At 37.4% G+C, this 17487-nt stretch overlaps 1 protein-coding gene and 1 non-coding gene across 2 annotated transcripts; one reads left to right on the forward strand and one right to left on the reverse strand.

The window, feature by feature from the left end:
- Positions 1-2136: 2136 nt before the first annotated feature.
- TRNAQ-CUG (transfer RNA glutamine (anticodon CUG)) lies at positions 2137-2208 on the reverse strand. Its single transcript has one exon. It is a non-coding gene; the product is annotated as a tRNA-Gln (tRNA).
- An 8856-nt stretch (positions 2209-11064) lies between these two features.
- On the forward strand, positions 11065-14625 carry LOC148877864 (indole-3-acetic acid-amido synthetase GH3.10-like). Its single transcript, XM_088970668.1, has 5 exons — positions 11065-11510; positions 11803-11959; positions 12076-12088; positions 12151-12354; positions 13926-14625. Exons 1-5 carry the CDS (start codon positions 11197-11199, stop codon positions 14459-14461), a joined length of 1224 nt encoding a protein of 407 aa, XP_088826794.1. The 5' UTR covers positions 11065-11196; the 3' UTR covers positions 14462-14625.
- The last annotated feature ends 2862 nt before the right edge of the window (positions 14626-17487 follow it).

Below are 17487 nucleotides of genomic sequence, written 5' to 3' on the forward strand. Positions count from 1 at the left end.
CCATTTTCGTCTTTGTAGAGGAACAGAATTCAGTCCACTAGCACTCTCATGTCTCTCTCTCTCTCTCTCTCTCTCTCTCTCTCTCTCTCTCACACACACACACACACACACACACACACACCACTGAAGGGGAACTTGATCAAACAAGTCTTTTAGCTCTCTCATCTTTCTTTCTTTCTCTTCTGCCATCATTTTCTTTCTTCTCTACCCTAACCCAGGACCTGAACCAGCAATGGCATTTTGTAACCATCCCTAGGTAATGATTATCTTCAAAATATTGTATCATTCTCTTAGTATTATTTTTGCTCCATGGAACTACAACATGGGTGGTATCTCCTAGATTTGATCCCAAGCCTCCACTGCAACCAGCAGAGACCTTACCAATAAGCCAATTGGCACTTTGCCCTTTGTATTGTTGAACTTACGAGGATTCATTGTCTCCTTCAGAGAATATAATAACCAATATTTTAAAAACTGACTCAAAACCAAAATTGCTTTGTCCACTAAGGTTTTCAGGTCAGTGGTTCAATCGTCTAGTTTGAACAAACTATTCGTTCTATTTAAAAAATAAAAATAAAATAAATTAAAAATGATAAAAAATCATTGTCCAGGTTAACAGGTTGACAGTTCGACTGCTCAGGTCAGTGGGTGAAATAGAATCAATTTTTGGCCTAAGAACGATTTTAGGGTGAAATAGAACTAGTTGCTTGAACGGTTTCTGAGCCGAATGATCTAACTATCTGGGTCAAGAATGATTCAAAAACCGAGACCAAATCATCCCCCCACAAGATTGCCCCCCACAACATCCCATAGTACATTCCCACCATTTATTAGGAACATCTCCCGATGATAATCCCAAAAATAATGATGTCATCGTCGGGAGATGCTCTTAATACACGGCGAAGATGTGCTGTGGGACGTTGTGAGGGAAATTTTCGTGGGGGGCTGATTTTAATCTTCAAAAAACTTGTAAATAACCAGTAAGTCATAATATTCAAAAACCTTGTAAAGGGACACAATTGGGTTTTTAAAAAGATTCACCCAACACATGGCAATTCATGTAAACAGGTTTTTGACGGATAATAGACGGCTTCGTCTAATGAGTTATCCAATAGGTGAGGTTTAAGTCCATTAAGTTAAGCCTTTTATCCTTAACTTTGACATGATACGATATCTGTTGGTTATATAATATATTAGGAAATTAATGAAGCTACGGAGATGAGAGAGAACTTAATGGCATGAATTAATGAGGGGTAAAGGTGGGGTAGCTCCGTTGGTTGATTTGTCCCAGCGAATATGTGGATTTGAATCCCACTAGTATCGACTCTGTGGAAAGAGTTATGCGTAAATACAAAATAGTGTGATGTAAGAAAAAGTAATTGCCCCTGTGGTTTTATATATATATATAAAAAAAAAAAAGGGATAAATAGACTGTACTCTACTTCAGAAATCTGAAATTATAGCCCCATCTTAATCTACGGCATTTTGCCCGTGAATTTAATATCGATCCATGGTCAGGATTCATCCCACACGATGGGGTTTAGATTTCTGGGGTGGACTGAATAATAAACACCCCCCCCCCCCGAAAAAAAAAAAAAAAAACTACCCCTGTGAGGCCCTCCGGCATTGACTAAAAAACCAAAATGAAAAATTGAGGGGTGGGAGACTAAGGGCTAGGAGCTAATTGAAGAAACAAATTTGAACCGGTAGCCTCCAACAAGACCAGCATTGATTTTAACCTTGTCTAGTTGCATAGCTTAATGAATTTTGTATTTTTGAGCCCCTATCTCAAATTCTCAACAAAATCACCCATCTTTTTTATCATCAATATAATCTAGTAGACATCTTTACTAAATAAATGTGAAGAAAAAGGGTACACACCCTACATCCCATTCAGAATTAATGTAAGGTTATTGAACGACAACACAACAACACGCTAGCACAAAATAACAAATACAAGCTACATATAAACTCGCCATCCCTCTTTGGAGAATACCATGATTTAAATTAATTATTGATGAAATAAAATTACAAAAAAGAAACACAAGGAAAAATTTGTTTGGATCTAGTTTTTTTACTCAGCCATTAGATCATTAGATTAGATGTAGGCGAAAAATAACAATTGTGAAAAATAAAAGGTCCCACCGAGATTTGAACTCGGGTTACTGGATTCAGAGTCCAATGTCCTAACCACTAGACCATGGGACCTGTTTGTGTTGTACACTGCGAATATCTATTTTATCAATAATACTTCAAGATGTTACCTTATTAAGAACCTAGTTTTTCTGCTCACTTTTTCTACCCACACGCAACGCATGGTACATTCTGCAATGGAACCCTCGCTCCATGATTTTCAAAACCAGACCAGGGACCAAAAAAACCAACAACCGGTTAGGTGACCAATTCCGTTTCCTTCAAAACCATTGATTTTGGTCAACGAACCGCTGAACCGGGCGGTTAACCATTCGAACAGTTTTGACAGTTTTTTATTTTTATTTTATTTTCTTGTCAGAACGGGCCAGGCATTCGGTTCGAACGGTCAAACCGTTCGACCTGGTAAAAGACCCCTGACCGGTTCGATCACCGGATCGGTTTTAAAAACCATGCCTCACTCTAACTTGTAAACACTATGCAAATGGGAGACTAAGGCCCCATTTAGTGCATCTTTCCGTGCAGTCCTTCGGTTACTTACAAGTCGGGAAGACTAAAAATCGGTCTATTCTTGTTTGGCATGCGAAAGATCTCACCGCCAAAAGACAAGGCCCCGAAATGACGTGAAGCCCATTTTGGGCTGATTTTGGGAAGCTCCAAATGAAGCTTCCCACATCTTCCGCATTTTAATCTCACGCGGAAAGGCTCGAAATGACGAACGGAAAGATGTGCATCTATCAAACGATCTTCGTGCTGCCCAGATCTTATGTCAAAATCTCAATGCATCTATTAACTGTCAGAATTATGAGAAGATACTCTCAAAAAGACTTGTCAAAAAAGCCCTAAATCTGCTCATACTGACCTCACAGGCACATCCTATCATGTATTGGGATCATGGGAGATATTTCCAATGCACCCTGGGATTATCTGTGAGGTAAGTGTGAGGTGCACTCTGTAAAGAGCAGAACAGATCTCAATTTGCGATGGAAGGATTAATCAGAGTGTTAACCTGTAGGAGTCCAATTTACACGATTATTGCCAGAAATCTCTTATCAGATCATCGCCTAATTTCGTAGCTTACGTTGCTTTAATTTTGAATCTTTCGTTGGGCTGATCAATGTTTCGTCTTCTTTCCGATAGGATTCGATACTGAATGAATCACTGGAAGGAATTTGTAAATTGCATGTTTTGATCAAAAGATTTCTAGTATTCACAGTATTGAATGAAAAATAATGGAATTGAGCCGAGGTTGTTTACTTAAGTTTTTTGAGTGATGGATTGCTGAATACCCTGATAAGGTATCCAAATTTGATTCAGTTGTGTTATTAGGAGGGTGGATTTTGATTTAATTCTTGTCTAGGTCTTATTTATCATGAAATGGGATAGAAAGGAATTGGAAACTCCATATTAACAATGTTGATCACCATTAGAGCCCAAAAACAAGACCTCTATTAGCTGATCAAATTGGAACCTTGGCATCCTTCCCTTCCCTTGGTGCAATACATGATTTAGTCAGCTCTTTTCTCCCTATGAAGGAAGTTTTAGGCCCTTCATTTGGGTTAAACTGAATGTAAACTATTTACTAAAGAGTACATAGGGTTGTGTATAAGTCATTTGAGTTCAATTTATTAATCAAATTCAATATCTGAAATCAGTCTGAATTTATCCGATAAATAAGATTCAATTCAAATCCGAATATTAATACACCAAAGTCTTATCTGTGACTTAGATATATACAGTTTGGTCCAATTCTTTTACAGCTCTAAATGCAGCAAGATAGGACAGTGGGGATTGATTGTTCATGTTGCTAGTCCAGTGGGTGCCCCAAACAGTTATTGCTTGTCATGCCAACTAACTGCTAAGCTTAAGGGACATGAACTCAATTGGTATTAGGAATGGCAATCGAGCGGGGCGGGGACGGGGACAAGATTATTCTCATCCCATTCCTACGGGGATTCCTATTTCTTGTGATTTTTTATAATATTAATAATTTTATTTTTGTTTTTTATTTTATTTAAAAATATAAAAATAAAATAATTAAAATTTACGATCATATTAGAAAATATTCAAATATATTCAACTATATTTTTAAAAATACTAATATATAGATGTATGTGTACATATATACATATATAACGTATGCATACATATATACATATATATTAGTGGAAACCCCAAGGGGCGGAGATCGGGGGGTAGATCCCTACGAGGATCGGGAAAATGGGAAAAATTGTTATCCCTAATTAATATTCCTTTAACTGAGCAATTCAAATGGTTGTCATACTCTTTGTGATCCTTTTTGCATAGACCACATAGACAAAGTTTTATAATAAGCAAAGTTTTAACAAATCAGAGACCACAATGGGCATAACATACTATCCGTGCATGTGAGACTCACTGGCCATACCACGGAGAGACTAGCAGTTCTACGGGTTTGAATCACAGCAAGGATTAGCTGAATGTGTTGGCTGTTCAGCAGACTCAATGATATTGTTCCATACCCAGTAGTTAAATATATGGGACCGGCACCTTTTATATAGTAAAGCCCATAAATTCATCACTGGTGTGGAACACTATCATTGATTCCACAGCCATCCCCGAATTATTGAATCAACCCCCCGCCCCACTTAGGGATGCGAAGTGACCATCTTGGCAACTAGGTATTTGCAGTTCACAATGGACCAGGCCACGTTAAATATAGAACACAAGATAATACTATAGCAGCCCAACAGGCCATAGTATTGCCCTTTTGGTTTATCTCAAGGCAATTCTGTGGCTGGTCTAGCAGTTTATTGCAATGTCTTAAAAATGACCCAGAATAAAAACTGTTCTGGCCACCAGTTTCTGGGTCGATGGTTTGAATGAACAGTCTGTTCTGATAAAAAATAAAAAATAATTAAAATAAAAAAAATGGTAAAAAACCGTTGAACGGGTCGAATGAATTGACAGTTTGATCCCTGGGTCAATGGATTGTTGACGATTCAACGATTTTTAGATAGAAACTGGGTTTAGGATAAAACAGAATCGGTTGCCTAAATGGTTCTCAGGCATGTGAAGCACTGGAGAAGCCCATGTGCTGTAAAGAAACTGATTGACTCACCAAAATTCAGATCGATGAGTTGGCTGGTCGCATCATTTCAGGATATTGGTCCAGCCATGGCTTTGGGCCTTTGGCAGATCTTGTATATACTTGTAAGGAAGAGGAAAGGAAATGATGTATGCTTCTAAGCAAGGTTCAAAGTATCGACATGTATCGGCCAGTATCATTTTGGGACCCCTCCGATACGCCCCTATAGTGGGTGTATTAGGGGTCTGACCGGTTCAGGGGGTGGAGGAGCCCTAAATCAGTTTCAGAAAAATAAATAAATAAATAAATAGTATCGATTCATCTGATACACTCCTACCGACATATTGAACGTATCGATATTTTGAACCTTACTTCTAAATTCTAATGCTTTGGCTTCCCCACAAAACAAATTAAACCATCTGTGACGAACTGGGATAGTAGAAACAATTGGAGACAGAGTTGCCTTCTTTGTAAGTAGGTTTCAATTCATCAGACTGAACGACCTCTCATATTTCAATGACCCGGAGGATGATACTTCACATTAGAATTTACGGAGACTGAACAACCTCTCATGATGGACCCTTGGAATGGGTCTGGGTCTGGGTCTGGGAGAGAGGTAAATAGTTAACATAGTATTTAGCCATGAAAATGTTGACATACATCAATTCAAAGAGTTTAGAAGCTGATAAAATTTAACACAATCTGATGAGCCTGAGTTTGTATCAATCCATCAATTCAAAGAGTTTAGAAGCTTATAAAAGTTAACACAAGCTGAACCTGAGCCTGTGCCAATCCATCAATTCAAAGAGTTTAGAAGCTGATAAAATTTACGGAGAAGTATGAATTTATCCGGTGCAGATTTCTGATTTACACTGCAGAGCTATAAATATTTGAAATGATTATAACTCACATTCTATGCATCAATGTCCACCCATGAATTAGCATCAATTCCAAGCTGGCACCTACCCCAACAGTACTTTGAACCTACAAATTCTGACCCTGGGCTGATCGGTCATTCTGACCCTGAGCTGGCATCAATTCAAAGTTTAATAGCTAGGCAGTTAGCAACATCTATCCCCAGTAGAATTTGTATTGTTCATTCATACTGATACTAGCATATAATCTATCCATTTCAGTAGTAATTAATCTAATAGGTCATTAGTAACATAACCTATCCAGTGCATTCATTCTATTATAGAGTTTAAGGTTTAGTGATGATTTCTATCACTAGCTAAACATATGTTCAATCCATCAATTCAAAGATTTCAAGAACTAGTAACATCTATCCCTAGCTGAATTTGTATCACCCATTCATACTATCATGGCCTGTCCAATGCATATAATTACCATTCATTCAACACTAATCCAACAACTCATTAATAGCATAACCCATCTAGTCCACTGATTAGATATCTATCACTGATTGGATTTGGACCTATTCAATTCATCAATTCAAAGAGTTTAAGAGCTGGTAACTTCTATTGAACTTATATCATTCATTCATATATACACTATCGATCATAACCTGTCCAATGGCAAACCTTAATAAAGCTGTGTTTTAACAACTCATTAATTGTTAACGTGACTAGAGAAGATGATTGGCATTGGAAAACCTCGATCACTATTGCTATATATTTGAAGAAGATAAGCTGAGAGAGAGAGAAAAGGCAGCCAATGTATAGAAAGGATTGAGTTGAGTGAGGAATAATTAAGGAGGAAGAAACAGCCACGTCTCCTTTCCTGGCTTCTAATCCCCTGTTATTTTGGTTTTCATTTTAACTATTTCTTATTAACAGAAAAAATGCCATACGTATTCTATCTTTCACATATCTTCGCTCAATTCAGATTTCAGCCCAAAGTGTTCATTCATTTTGAAAGACATTTTTGATGCTGCGTTGGATCTGGATGTTTGTTTTTTGTATGTTAACAAAAAGCTATACAATCTTGGGCACAAGGAGAGACTTTCGGGATCAGGGCTATTTTTTTTGTTTGACTGTCCTTGAGTGGTTGTCTGCTTAGCCTCACCTGATTGTAATATGCTGTACTTTCGGTCCTTCTTCTTCTTGTGTTAATGAATTTAGAAAAAGCAAATGCAAGTGTGGTAACAGTTCATTTTTTCCAGGCTTCCAATACCAGTGCATTATCGGGCTTAGTGCCACTTTGCTCTTAAACCAACTATTAAGTGGTATTTGAAGAGACACAAATGTTTTTCGAGTGTCATCTAATTCTTTTTGTCAATCATCCAAATGTTGAAAAAAATGAACATTTAGATGATTGATACAGAAAATTGGGGCCACGTCTCGGTGAGTATTTTGACGGTCCCAATTTTCTTAAATACAAGAATTAATGATTTGAGGCTGTTCACTTTTTATCAATATTTGAATAGTTGATACAAAGAATTAGATGACACTGAAAAGACATCTATCTCTTTTCAAATGCTACTTAATGGTTGATTAAGTGGCTGATTAATTAGTAATAGGTACTGAATTGACACGTTTTGAAAAAAATGTAGAATGAGCTACGGAATCAATCAAGAGTCAAAAATGAACATGCGAGTGTTCCGAATACAATGGTATGTACAGTGGGCCACAGAACCAATAAAAAAAGAGTGTATTACTGCTCCATGTACAAACAAACAAAAACTGTGAACAATAAACTAGAGAACCAATCAAAAATGAATATACCAGTATTCACTGTTACTTCTGTATACACGGACACATTAATGTATATGGTATGGATCATTTCTGTTTTTATTAATAATTGAGGGCCATAACCTCATCACACACATGACACACCACAAATAAGATTACCCCCACCACCACTCTTCGTGAGGTCCTTGTCCATGAATAAAAAGAAAGGAAACAATATAGAAAATTACTGCATTGTGGATTTCAAATCACCACGAAACCTCACATCCCCATTGGGGAATGGAATCCGAATCATATCATTAAATAACTTTTAAATTATCCATTGACCATCTGTAAGATATATCATATATCCCTTGGTTTTATTCTATATTTTTCATTAAATTCTAAAAACGAAATGGTTATATATTGAATGCATTTTTATGCATGGAAATGAGAATTAAAGAATTCTATGAACAGAAAGATTCAACCTATTTAATCCGGTTAGCTAAAAAAAGAAGGGTAATTTATAAATCCAATTACCTAAATATCAACTAATCGGAAAATACTGACACCCACAAAATAGGGAGATTGAGGGTTATTTTTAGAAATTGCAACAAATCTATCCTCTGCCGTGATTCTTTTCAGTTTTCCCTTTCTGTTTCTAGGTGGGCTATTACTCTGAAACGGCCTCTTTTCTAATAAAAGAAAAAGGCAAACCAAGGTAAAAATCATGAAGGCAAAACTGCCAATAATCTATTGCCAAAGATGGGTCCCGGGCTAGCCATAAAACGGGTTATAGGACCCTTTTTTTTACCCGTTTCTTTTGTTGTCCTCCAGAGAAACCCAAACTTTTAATTGATTGTATAAAAATCATGGTCCGCCCTCTCAGTCTGTTTCTTATTGTTTTCTTCTTTTATCATCTCCTTTCTGGTTGTGTTTGGTAGTTTCCTTGTTGATGTGTTTTTTAGAAAACGCCCATGCAATCTTAGGCTGGTGTTTGAAATTGATGCCGTTTCTTTGAAAAATGGAATTACATCGGTGCTATGTTCGAAATTCATTTTTTCAGATAATGCCTGATGTTTGATTATGTATTTTTTTGAAAAACGTTTTCTTAGATCACGTCTTGAAAATTAGGAAAGGTGTGATATAATCTGAAAAAACGCCATTTTTAATGTTTTTCATTTTTTAAATGTTATTAGAAATAATGTACTGAAAGAGCATTGAAAAACGCCTATATATGGCAGCAATAGCAATGGTACCAAATAGAAAAATGAAAAAAAAATGTTTTCTAAGAAAACTGTATTACCAATATAATACTGTTTTCTCAAAAAAAAAAAAAAAAAAAACATCTCTTAAGAAACAGCTTTAGCTCAAAACAACGCTCTGTTTGGCATCGATGTCGTTACTCCAGAAAACGATGACACATCAGTGCCACATCGGAAAAAACGGTGCTCCAAAAAATATTTGTTTGTTTGGAATCATTTTTTCATAAAAAATTGTGCTTCAAGCCACACCTTGGAAATCAGGAAGGCGTGGCTTGGAGCAACGTTGAATTTAGCATTTCCTAAAGCTACAGCTCATTACTGCCAACAGGGACATGATGTGGCCTTGGATAATAGGTACCAGTGCTAAAAAGGTTTCTTGGAGCATTGGTACCAAACAGAAAACGTTGTTGCTATTGCTCCAAGAACTGTCCTACTTGACAGCAACGTCTCTAAACAAAAAAAAAAAAAAAGAATCGAGTAAACACTTTATATTTGATGTGACTGCAAAATCGAGAAACACAATTAATGAGAGCGTTTATGATACATAGGCACCATTAGGCACCACATCAGCAAAAGTGTCAATAAACGCCTATCCATTAAAGGAAGCTCTAAAATGAAGCTTCCTGAAACACGAGAGGTGCATAGGAATGGATGTTTGCAAACATCGATACATACGAATGCGCATAATGAGGCATTTGCTAATGGGGTGCCTAAGTGGCAGCGTGTTTACTCAAATGAACGCTAACATAACCAAACACATTCAGGGGCCATTCTTTTTTTAGATTTTGAGAGTGAGGAAAGTTGGTCAATGGGATTTTGGTTCCCATTGACCAAGAATCCGTTGTTCGTTTTCCAAATTTATGTAGGGACGAGGAAAAGTTTATTTTCTTGGGTACCACTTACCCGTGATACCCATCTCTTAGGTGGGCAAATAACTTTCTCACCTTAGAGAAAAAGTTGCCAACACTTGAATGGGACAAAAATACCCCTTCTAATAATAGATTTATATGATTAAAATAGACATTATCTTATACATAAAAAATAAAAAAAGTAAATGCACTTATTTGGACATTTACACGGATAAATAACTTACCGAAAAGCTAAAAGTTAATATGGCTTCACTTTGCATCATCCATGCCAAATTGATACGGTTGGTTTTTTTTAAACATTGATGACACATCATCACAATGCCGTGCCGTATAAAAAAAGTCAAATAGAACGTTTTTATGGAAACCGGGTTTTACGATTTTCCAATCAAGGCGTTTTCTCAAAAAACATACAAACAAACAAGAGTTTCGATTGTTAAGGTCAAAACGCTTATCTGATGCCGACGTTGCACCGTTTTTTTGAAAATGGAAACGGTGCCAAACATCCCCAAATATATAAATGAGGAAAAAAATAAAAAACCTAATGGATTTTTTTATTTCTTTGACGAGATGGGATCTGTTCCTCGCATAATTATAGCCGCATAACTGGTAGTAGTACGTACCGAGTCTATGGGAAAAGACTTAAACGGGTAACTTGAGTCCGGGTCGGGTCTCAATTAAATGAATGTTATGCGTTATGCCTGTGAGACTGTGAGTTGATTGTAACATTGTCTTCTCTTCTGTTCATTAGTGTGTTGTTTGACAAGGTGTTGTTTTTCGTGGTTTTTTTTTCCTGGGCTTCGTAAAACTGTAAAAGAATATCAAACGATTGTTATAATTAGAGAGGATAATCGAATTGGGTCACTATCGGGGGCTCTCAGTGCTTGGCGTTTACTCCACATCCTTTCAAAGAATCTGCATATTTGCAAATGATAACCCCGCTCTTGTGGTCTATATAGTATCGTACTATAGCAGTGGTAGAGCCGAGAGCGAGATGAATAGATCTTAGAGCTTTGAGCTTTCGAGGTTGACATAGGTCATAGGGTCTAAATATCTGGGTAAATGGAGAGAGAAAGATACTCCTGTCTGTGGGATGTTGCTTTGTGCTTATAGAGATAGAGAGAGAGAGAAAGAGAGAGACCTAGAGGTGGAGAGAAAAGGAGAGAGACCCACCAAATTCTGGTGCAGGAATCCTCCTCCCCGGCATCACCTTTATCCCCATGGAGCCGAATATTAACGATTATCAGGACTATGACATTATCAGATGGTTCGAAGAGGTCGCAGAGAATGCCAGCTTCATTCAGACTCAAACGCTTCGACGAATCATCGAACTGAATTTCAATACCGAATACCTTAACAAATGGCTGGGCGACATCAAGGTCCAAGATATTGACTCAAATGCCCTGGAAGCCCTGTACACCTCTTCAGTTCCTCTTGTTTCCCACGCGGATTTAGAGCCTTACATCCAGAGAATTGCAGATGGGGATTCATCTCCAATCCTCACTCAAGAACCCATCACCCTTCTCTCCTTAAGGTGGGTATTACTTTCCCTTCATCTATTTATTTGTTTGTATATTCTTCTTCTCTTTCACAAGCACCCAAGTTCTAAGAATTTGTTGTTTTTCTTGTTGTGGTTATGTTCCTTCACTTCTTGTTTGGTAATCGTTACTATCTTTTTCAAGAAATTTTAAGCAACAGAGAAATAAAATAACTTTTACTCAGTACTATTTCATTCATTTCAAACCTCCAGTTTCTCTGTCTTTGGATTTCAATGTCTAATTTGATTCACTCAGTGAATGGTTTTTTAAATGTCATTTGTTTGGTAGTTCGGGAACCACAGAAGGAAGACAAAAGTACGTGCCCTTCACTCGACATAGCGCGCAGACTACTCTTCAGATTTTCAGGTTGGCAGCCGTTTACAGATCGAGGTCTGGTCTGCTTCCCAATCTTAATTTAACTCTCTCTCTCTCTCTCTCTCTCTCTCTCTCTTCCCCTTAAAAAACAATAATAAAATTTCTTCACTCTTCTTTTTTTAAAATTGAAATACTTTTCTACCATGCTTGTCCTTCTTGCTCCTGTTTGTGAATCAACATAAATAGTTGATGATGCATTGTTTACTTTATTAACTGAGACAAAATGAGTTTTGGGTATCTATCTCCTGTTTGGCACAATAGGGGTAAATGTCGATCCTTCTGCCCCTCCGGAGGATGTTACTTTTGCAGTCATACCCACCTTTTCTTATTTCGAGTTCATACCCCTTCATAGGCAGAACCAGGATAGCTCTTCAGCCATTGATGACTTCATAGAATCTGAGCCACTACCACTCTCCCAACTTAAGGTCGGACAAGAATATGAGGTTGTCCTCACCACTTTCACAGGTCTCTTTCTCTCTCCTCTCTGAATTTTCAAATTACTAATTTGTTGTTATGTGATGATGGGGATGGGCTGTTTGGTAAATACGTCACACCAATATGGGGATGTGGCTGCACGTGGAGACCTTTGCATTGTCACGTCATTGCCACTTTTCAAATTCCTTCATTTGTGCATGTGGTGTGGCTCTCCAGTGTGTAGAGGGCAAGCTCGGATTTGATACCCACAAGACACCACAGCCGTGCATCGTGAATGACAACTGAAATACTACTGATGTGCGGCTGAAATATCTTGTGGGTAGCAGATCCGGACTCACAGAGAGGCCATTATAATAATATGTGTCATATATAACATCTTCCCCAAATAACCGGATTGGTTACCAATCAACCCAGACCCAAACGGCATAAACCTCTCATCACATTACTGATGTTAGATCGTTACTAGCAGCAGATCAGATCCGCAGCATTAGGGTTAGCAGTTATAGTTACTAGTCAGTAGTCACGATTTATTTATTATGAATACTTCATCAGAAGCCCGATTTTTAGGATCAAGGTGGTTACCAGTCACGATATTCACCATTTCATCAAGAGCACAATTTTTAAGGATCACCAAAGATTGAAAATGTCATAATTCTGTCCTTACCTTGGAGTTGGGCCCATTAATTAAAAGGGACTTTTGAGGTGATCGAATCTATTGTCTTGCACCCATTTGGGGTGGTTGAAAACTTAAAATCGCATGAAAGGTTCTATAATGTGGATATATTGTTAGCAAAATTATTTCTTTCATTTATTAAGCGATGATTTAATGTCCATTACTATGATTGGGACTGATTCACCACGCCATATCCTTCAAAGAACGTTGAATAAATGTATTGTGTATCAAGCAGAAAACCCCATTTGGTGGATCTCTTATTCACTTTGCCCACATCCTGTCCACATCTCACAATACAAAATGGCGATATGTGGTTGTAATTCAATATGGGTAGAGTGTGGGTAGAGTATGGTTTTCGAACTGCCGTTGATTTGAACAGTTGGACCATTCAGCTCGGGAACCATTTAGACAATCGGTTTCATTTTATTTCAAACTTAGTCTTTGACCAAAAATCGTTGAATCAGTCAATGGACTGTTGATTTGGACAATCAAACTGTCAATTCGTTTAACCCGTTTAATGGTTTTTAGTCATTTTTAAATTTTAATTATTTTTTAATTTATTTTGTCAGAATGGGCTATTTATTTGGACTGAATGGTTAAACCGTCAACCCGAAAATCAGTGGCTAGAACAGATCCAATTTTGGGTCATTTTTTAAAACATTGGGATTGAGAATAGTGGATAAGAAATTCGGTTTGCCCGAATTGCTTGTTTCAAACCCCAAATAACCCATAACCCTTCAGCCCTGGTGGCAGCGGGATTTGATTCTGGATCTCCACTATATATAAACAACTAGAGAACCTACCAACTGAACCACCATTTGTTGGTAGAGGGAACTTGGAGTGGAGGGGTTGAATTATCAATCAACTAACTATATACTATCATAGAACTATATATGATTCTCTTTTCTTTTGTATATATATGTTCCAGGTCTTTACAGATACAGATTAGGAGATGTGGTGGAGGTGGCAGGTTTTTACAAAGGAACTCCGAAATTGAACTTTATATGCAGAAGAAAGCTAATTCTGACAGTAAACATAGACAAAAACACAGAGAAGGACCTTCAAGTGGTGGTGGAGAGGGGTTCCCAGCTGCTGGGGAAGACGAGAGCTGAGCTAGTGGACTTCACAAGTCATGCTGATATCGCCAAACAACCAGGGCACTACATAATATACTGGGAGATCAAGGGTGAAGTGGACGAAGGTGTTCTGGGTGAGTGTTGCCGGGAGATGGATGCATCCTTTGTCGATCATGGATACGTTGTCTCCAGGAGGACCAATTCCATTGGGCCCCTGGAGCTCTGCATTGTCGAGAGGGGTACATTTAAGAAGATTTTGGATCATTTTGTGGGGAATGGAGCTGCTTTGAGCCAGTTTAAGACTCCTAGGTGCACTAGTAACCAGGTCCTGTTGAGAATTCTCAATGTTTGCACCATTAAAAGGTTCCTCAGCACAGCTTATGGGTAAGACTTAGAGACTGACAGCAACCAATATGGGGTACTGGAGTCTGTTAGGTTTAATTATTTTTGTGAATAAATTAAAGAGTGTTTTTGGTATCGTTTTCAAAATGAAAGTGGTGTTACAATACAAACAAAACCTACCTAGTTCCCTTACTTGTTTCATCATCAAAATATCTTTATCCATCATCACCTAAGCCTTGTCCTAAGTAGCTTATATGGGTTGGCTACACGAATCTTGTTTCGCCATCTTGTTCTGTTCGATACCATATCTAGGAGTATCAATTGGACTGGATTCGGTCCAATCCGATCCATTCCAATGTGAGTCCATTATAAATGGACCAGGTCCAATTCAATCTAACGAGTGTTCTGGACCAATTTGGATCATTCCAATTCAATGTCTAGACCATCCAATCTATTCAAATTCATTTTGGTTTAGATTGGTTTCAACTCAAACCCAGTCCATTGACACATATTCTTATCTTATATCAATCGACCAGATATCGACTTAATCCAACCCAAACTAATATAAATTTGTTACAGATGAACAAAGTCAAATCCAATCTAATAAATATTTTAGACTAGATTGGTCCAATCCATTATGTCTTGCTGGTCCATTCAATCCATCCAAATTAATTTTGGACTGGATGGGGTCCAATCCAAAACCGGTCCATTGACACCCTTAACCATATCCATCATGGTTAAATTATTTCTTACTACTTTCACCTAAGTCTTTTTTTTTTTTTTTTTTGTCTTTTACCTCTTCTAACCCCTTATAAATTTATAGCATATCACGTAATTGATAAAAATCTTCACTTATAGCAGATCACTGAACACACAATCACACAGATATATGTGTAAACTAGTGAACCCGAAAACATGAGAGCTAGATAATTGACAATTTGTTAAAGCACCAAACGACAAAATATAACCACATCTTTTGGTGGTATAATACTAGCTAGTTTAGGGGACTCTATCACAAACAAACTCTTATTGTTTTGTTTTATTAATAAAGGCATTCCTTTAGAGACGGGATTTAGTAGGCACAATATAGTAAGCATATTCAACGAGTATTTAATAATATCAAAAATGATTTTTAATCTTTTTCAATGATATATTGGGGTATTTTAAGGGACAATTGTCAAAAATAATTTGACAATTTCTCTAAGTGTTCATTAAATGTACTTACAACGTTGTCGTCGTGCCTACCTGATCCGGACTGATTCCTTTAACCCATTTTCTGTTTTAAGAGTGCTAAATGCCGGAGCTGATTCGAACTTTGGAGTTAGGGTAGATTCTCCACGTGGTTATATATAATTTGCTAGTATGGTGTTTTAGTGAAGAAATCTAAATGACCCTAAAATCACACTCTCCGTCACTGTCCCTGATTTTTAAGTAATTTCCCATCCCTCAAGCCAATCCTCATCAGGGAGAAAAAATTAGATCTCCATCCCCAATCCATGATGGAGATGGGTTAGTCATTAAAGAACTGAATCTCCAAATTGTTTTTTTAACTAAAAACTTGCTTTAGTTTTGAAGGGCATAGGGATGCATATATGATTGGAAAAGAGATTTACTTATAAAAAAAGAAACATAATCATTAAGCTAAATTGGTTGACCACTTAACTAAACATTATTAATCACTAAGATAACATAAAAATTGAAATTTGTCCGATATATATTGTGGCATTCTTGTAATCATATATTCAGGTCAAGAAGGTCATATCCAAATAGGGAAAATTACCATCCTATCTGTATTTGCACTTTTTCCAAATGTCAAACGGAGCCTAACATTTTGAGAGAATTTGTTTTATATCCAAGAGGTATGTAAAGCATAGATTGGAAGCCAAATTATTCATGCCAACAGAGAGGTTGCTCAATTGGTACATTAGCTGGTTTGTTCCAGCGGAAATGCATATTTGATTCCCGCAACCATCGACTTTGAGGAGGGAGTTATTAGTATCATGGTTTTTAAAATCGACAAGGAGACCGAACTGGTCAGGGGTCTGGTTATTGAGTCGAACGGTTCGACCATTCTGACAAAAAAATAAAATGAAAAGAAATAAAAAAAATGAAAACTGGTCAAAATCGTTCGAACGGTTAACCGCCCAGGTCAGTGGTTTACTGACCAAAATCAACGGTTTTTATGGAAAATCCAGTTTTGAGAAAAATTGGAACTGGTCACCTGATCGGTTCCCGGTTTTTCCGGTCTAACCATCTAGTCCGGTCTGATTTTGAAAACCATGATTAGTATGGTGTTGTGCTATTCAAACGGCCCTTATAGGAGATTTGGGGGTATCACCAAAATAACATATCCAACAGATATGTAAAGCATAGATTTGAAGCCAATTCATTTATCAATGGGTAGATTAGCTAGTTTGTTCCAACAGAGATGCATATTTGATTCCTGCAACCACCAACTTCGGGGAAGAGATTATTAATGTCGTGTTGTGCTATTCAAACGGCCCCTATAGGAGATTTGGGGGTGTCACCAAAATAACATATCCAGATAATTCAATTAAACTATTAGTAAATTTACATATCAAATATTACACGATTTCACTTTTTTTATGAATATTTCACTGGTTAAGTGACTTGAGTCATTAAAAAGTCATCCAAACAACCCAAAAAACTTGCAAGTGGATACGGGGTTGACCCAAAGGGCTCCTACACATGGCGCCCTCTACACCTAATTATGGGACAATTTAATGCTGTGTTTCGGTTTGATAGGAAATAAAGAGAAAAATATAAATTTTCTATTTTTGAAAAATTTACCCCCAACTTTGTATTCTCTATTATTTTTTTATAAAACAAAAAATACCATAAAAGCCCTTTGTCTTACATGGTTTCTTCCGAGTTCACATCTCCGCCCCACAACATCCCGCCCCACAATGCCCCACAGCACATCCCCGTCGTGTATCGAGAGCATCTCCCGATGATGACATCATCGGTTCTAATACATCATCAGGAGATGTTCCCAGTATACAGCGGGGATGTGCTGTGGGGCGTGTGGGACGGGACGTTGTGGGGCAAAGA

This window comes from Nelumbo lutea, chromosome 1 (assembly GCF_056320005.1).
Source record: "Nelumbo lutea isolate HS-2025 chromosome 1, American lotus-T2T, whole genome shotgun sequence".
Taxonomy (NCBI): Eukaryota; Viridiplantae; Streptophyta; class Magnoliopsida; order Proteales; family Nelumbonaceae; genus Nelumbo; species Nelumbo lutea.

Excerpts from the sequence above, each read along its gene's own strand:
- LOC148877864 (XM_088970668.1), top strand. The coding sequence starts at position 11,197 with ATGGAGCCGAATATTAACGATTATCAGGACTATGACATTATCAGATGG. Across the intron at positions 11,511-11,802 it reads ATCACCCTTCTCTCCTTAAG|TTCGGGAACCACAGAAGGAA; the intron begins GTGGGTATTACT and ends TTTGTTTGGTAG. Across the intron at positions 12,355-13,925 it reads TGTCCTCACCACTTTCACAG|GTCTTTACAGATACAGATTA; the intron begins GTCTCTTTCTCT and ends TATATGTTCCAG.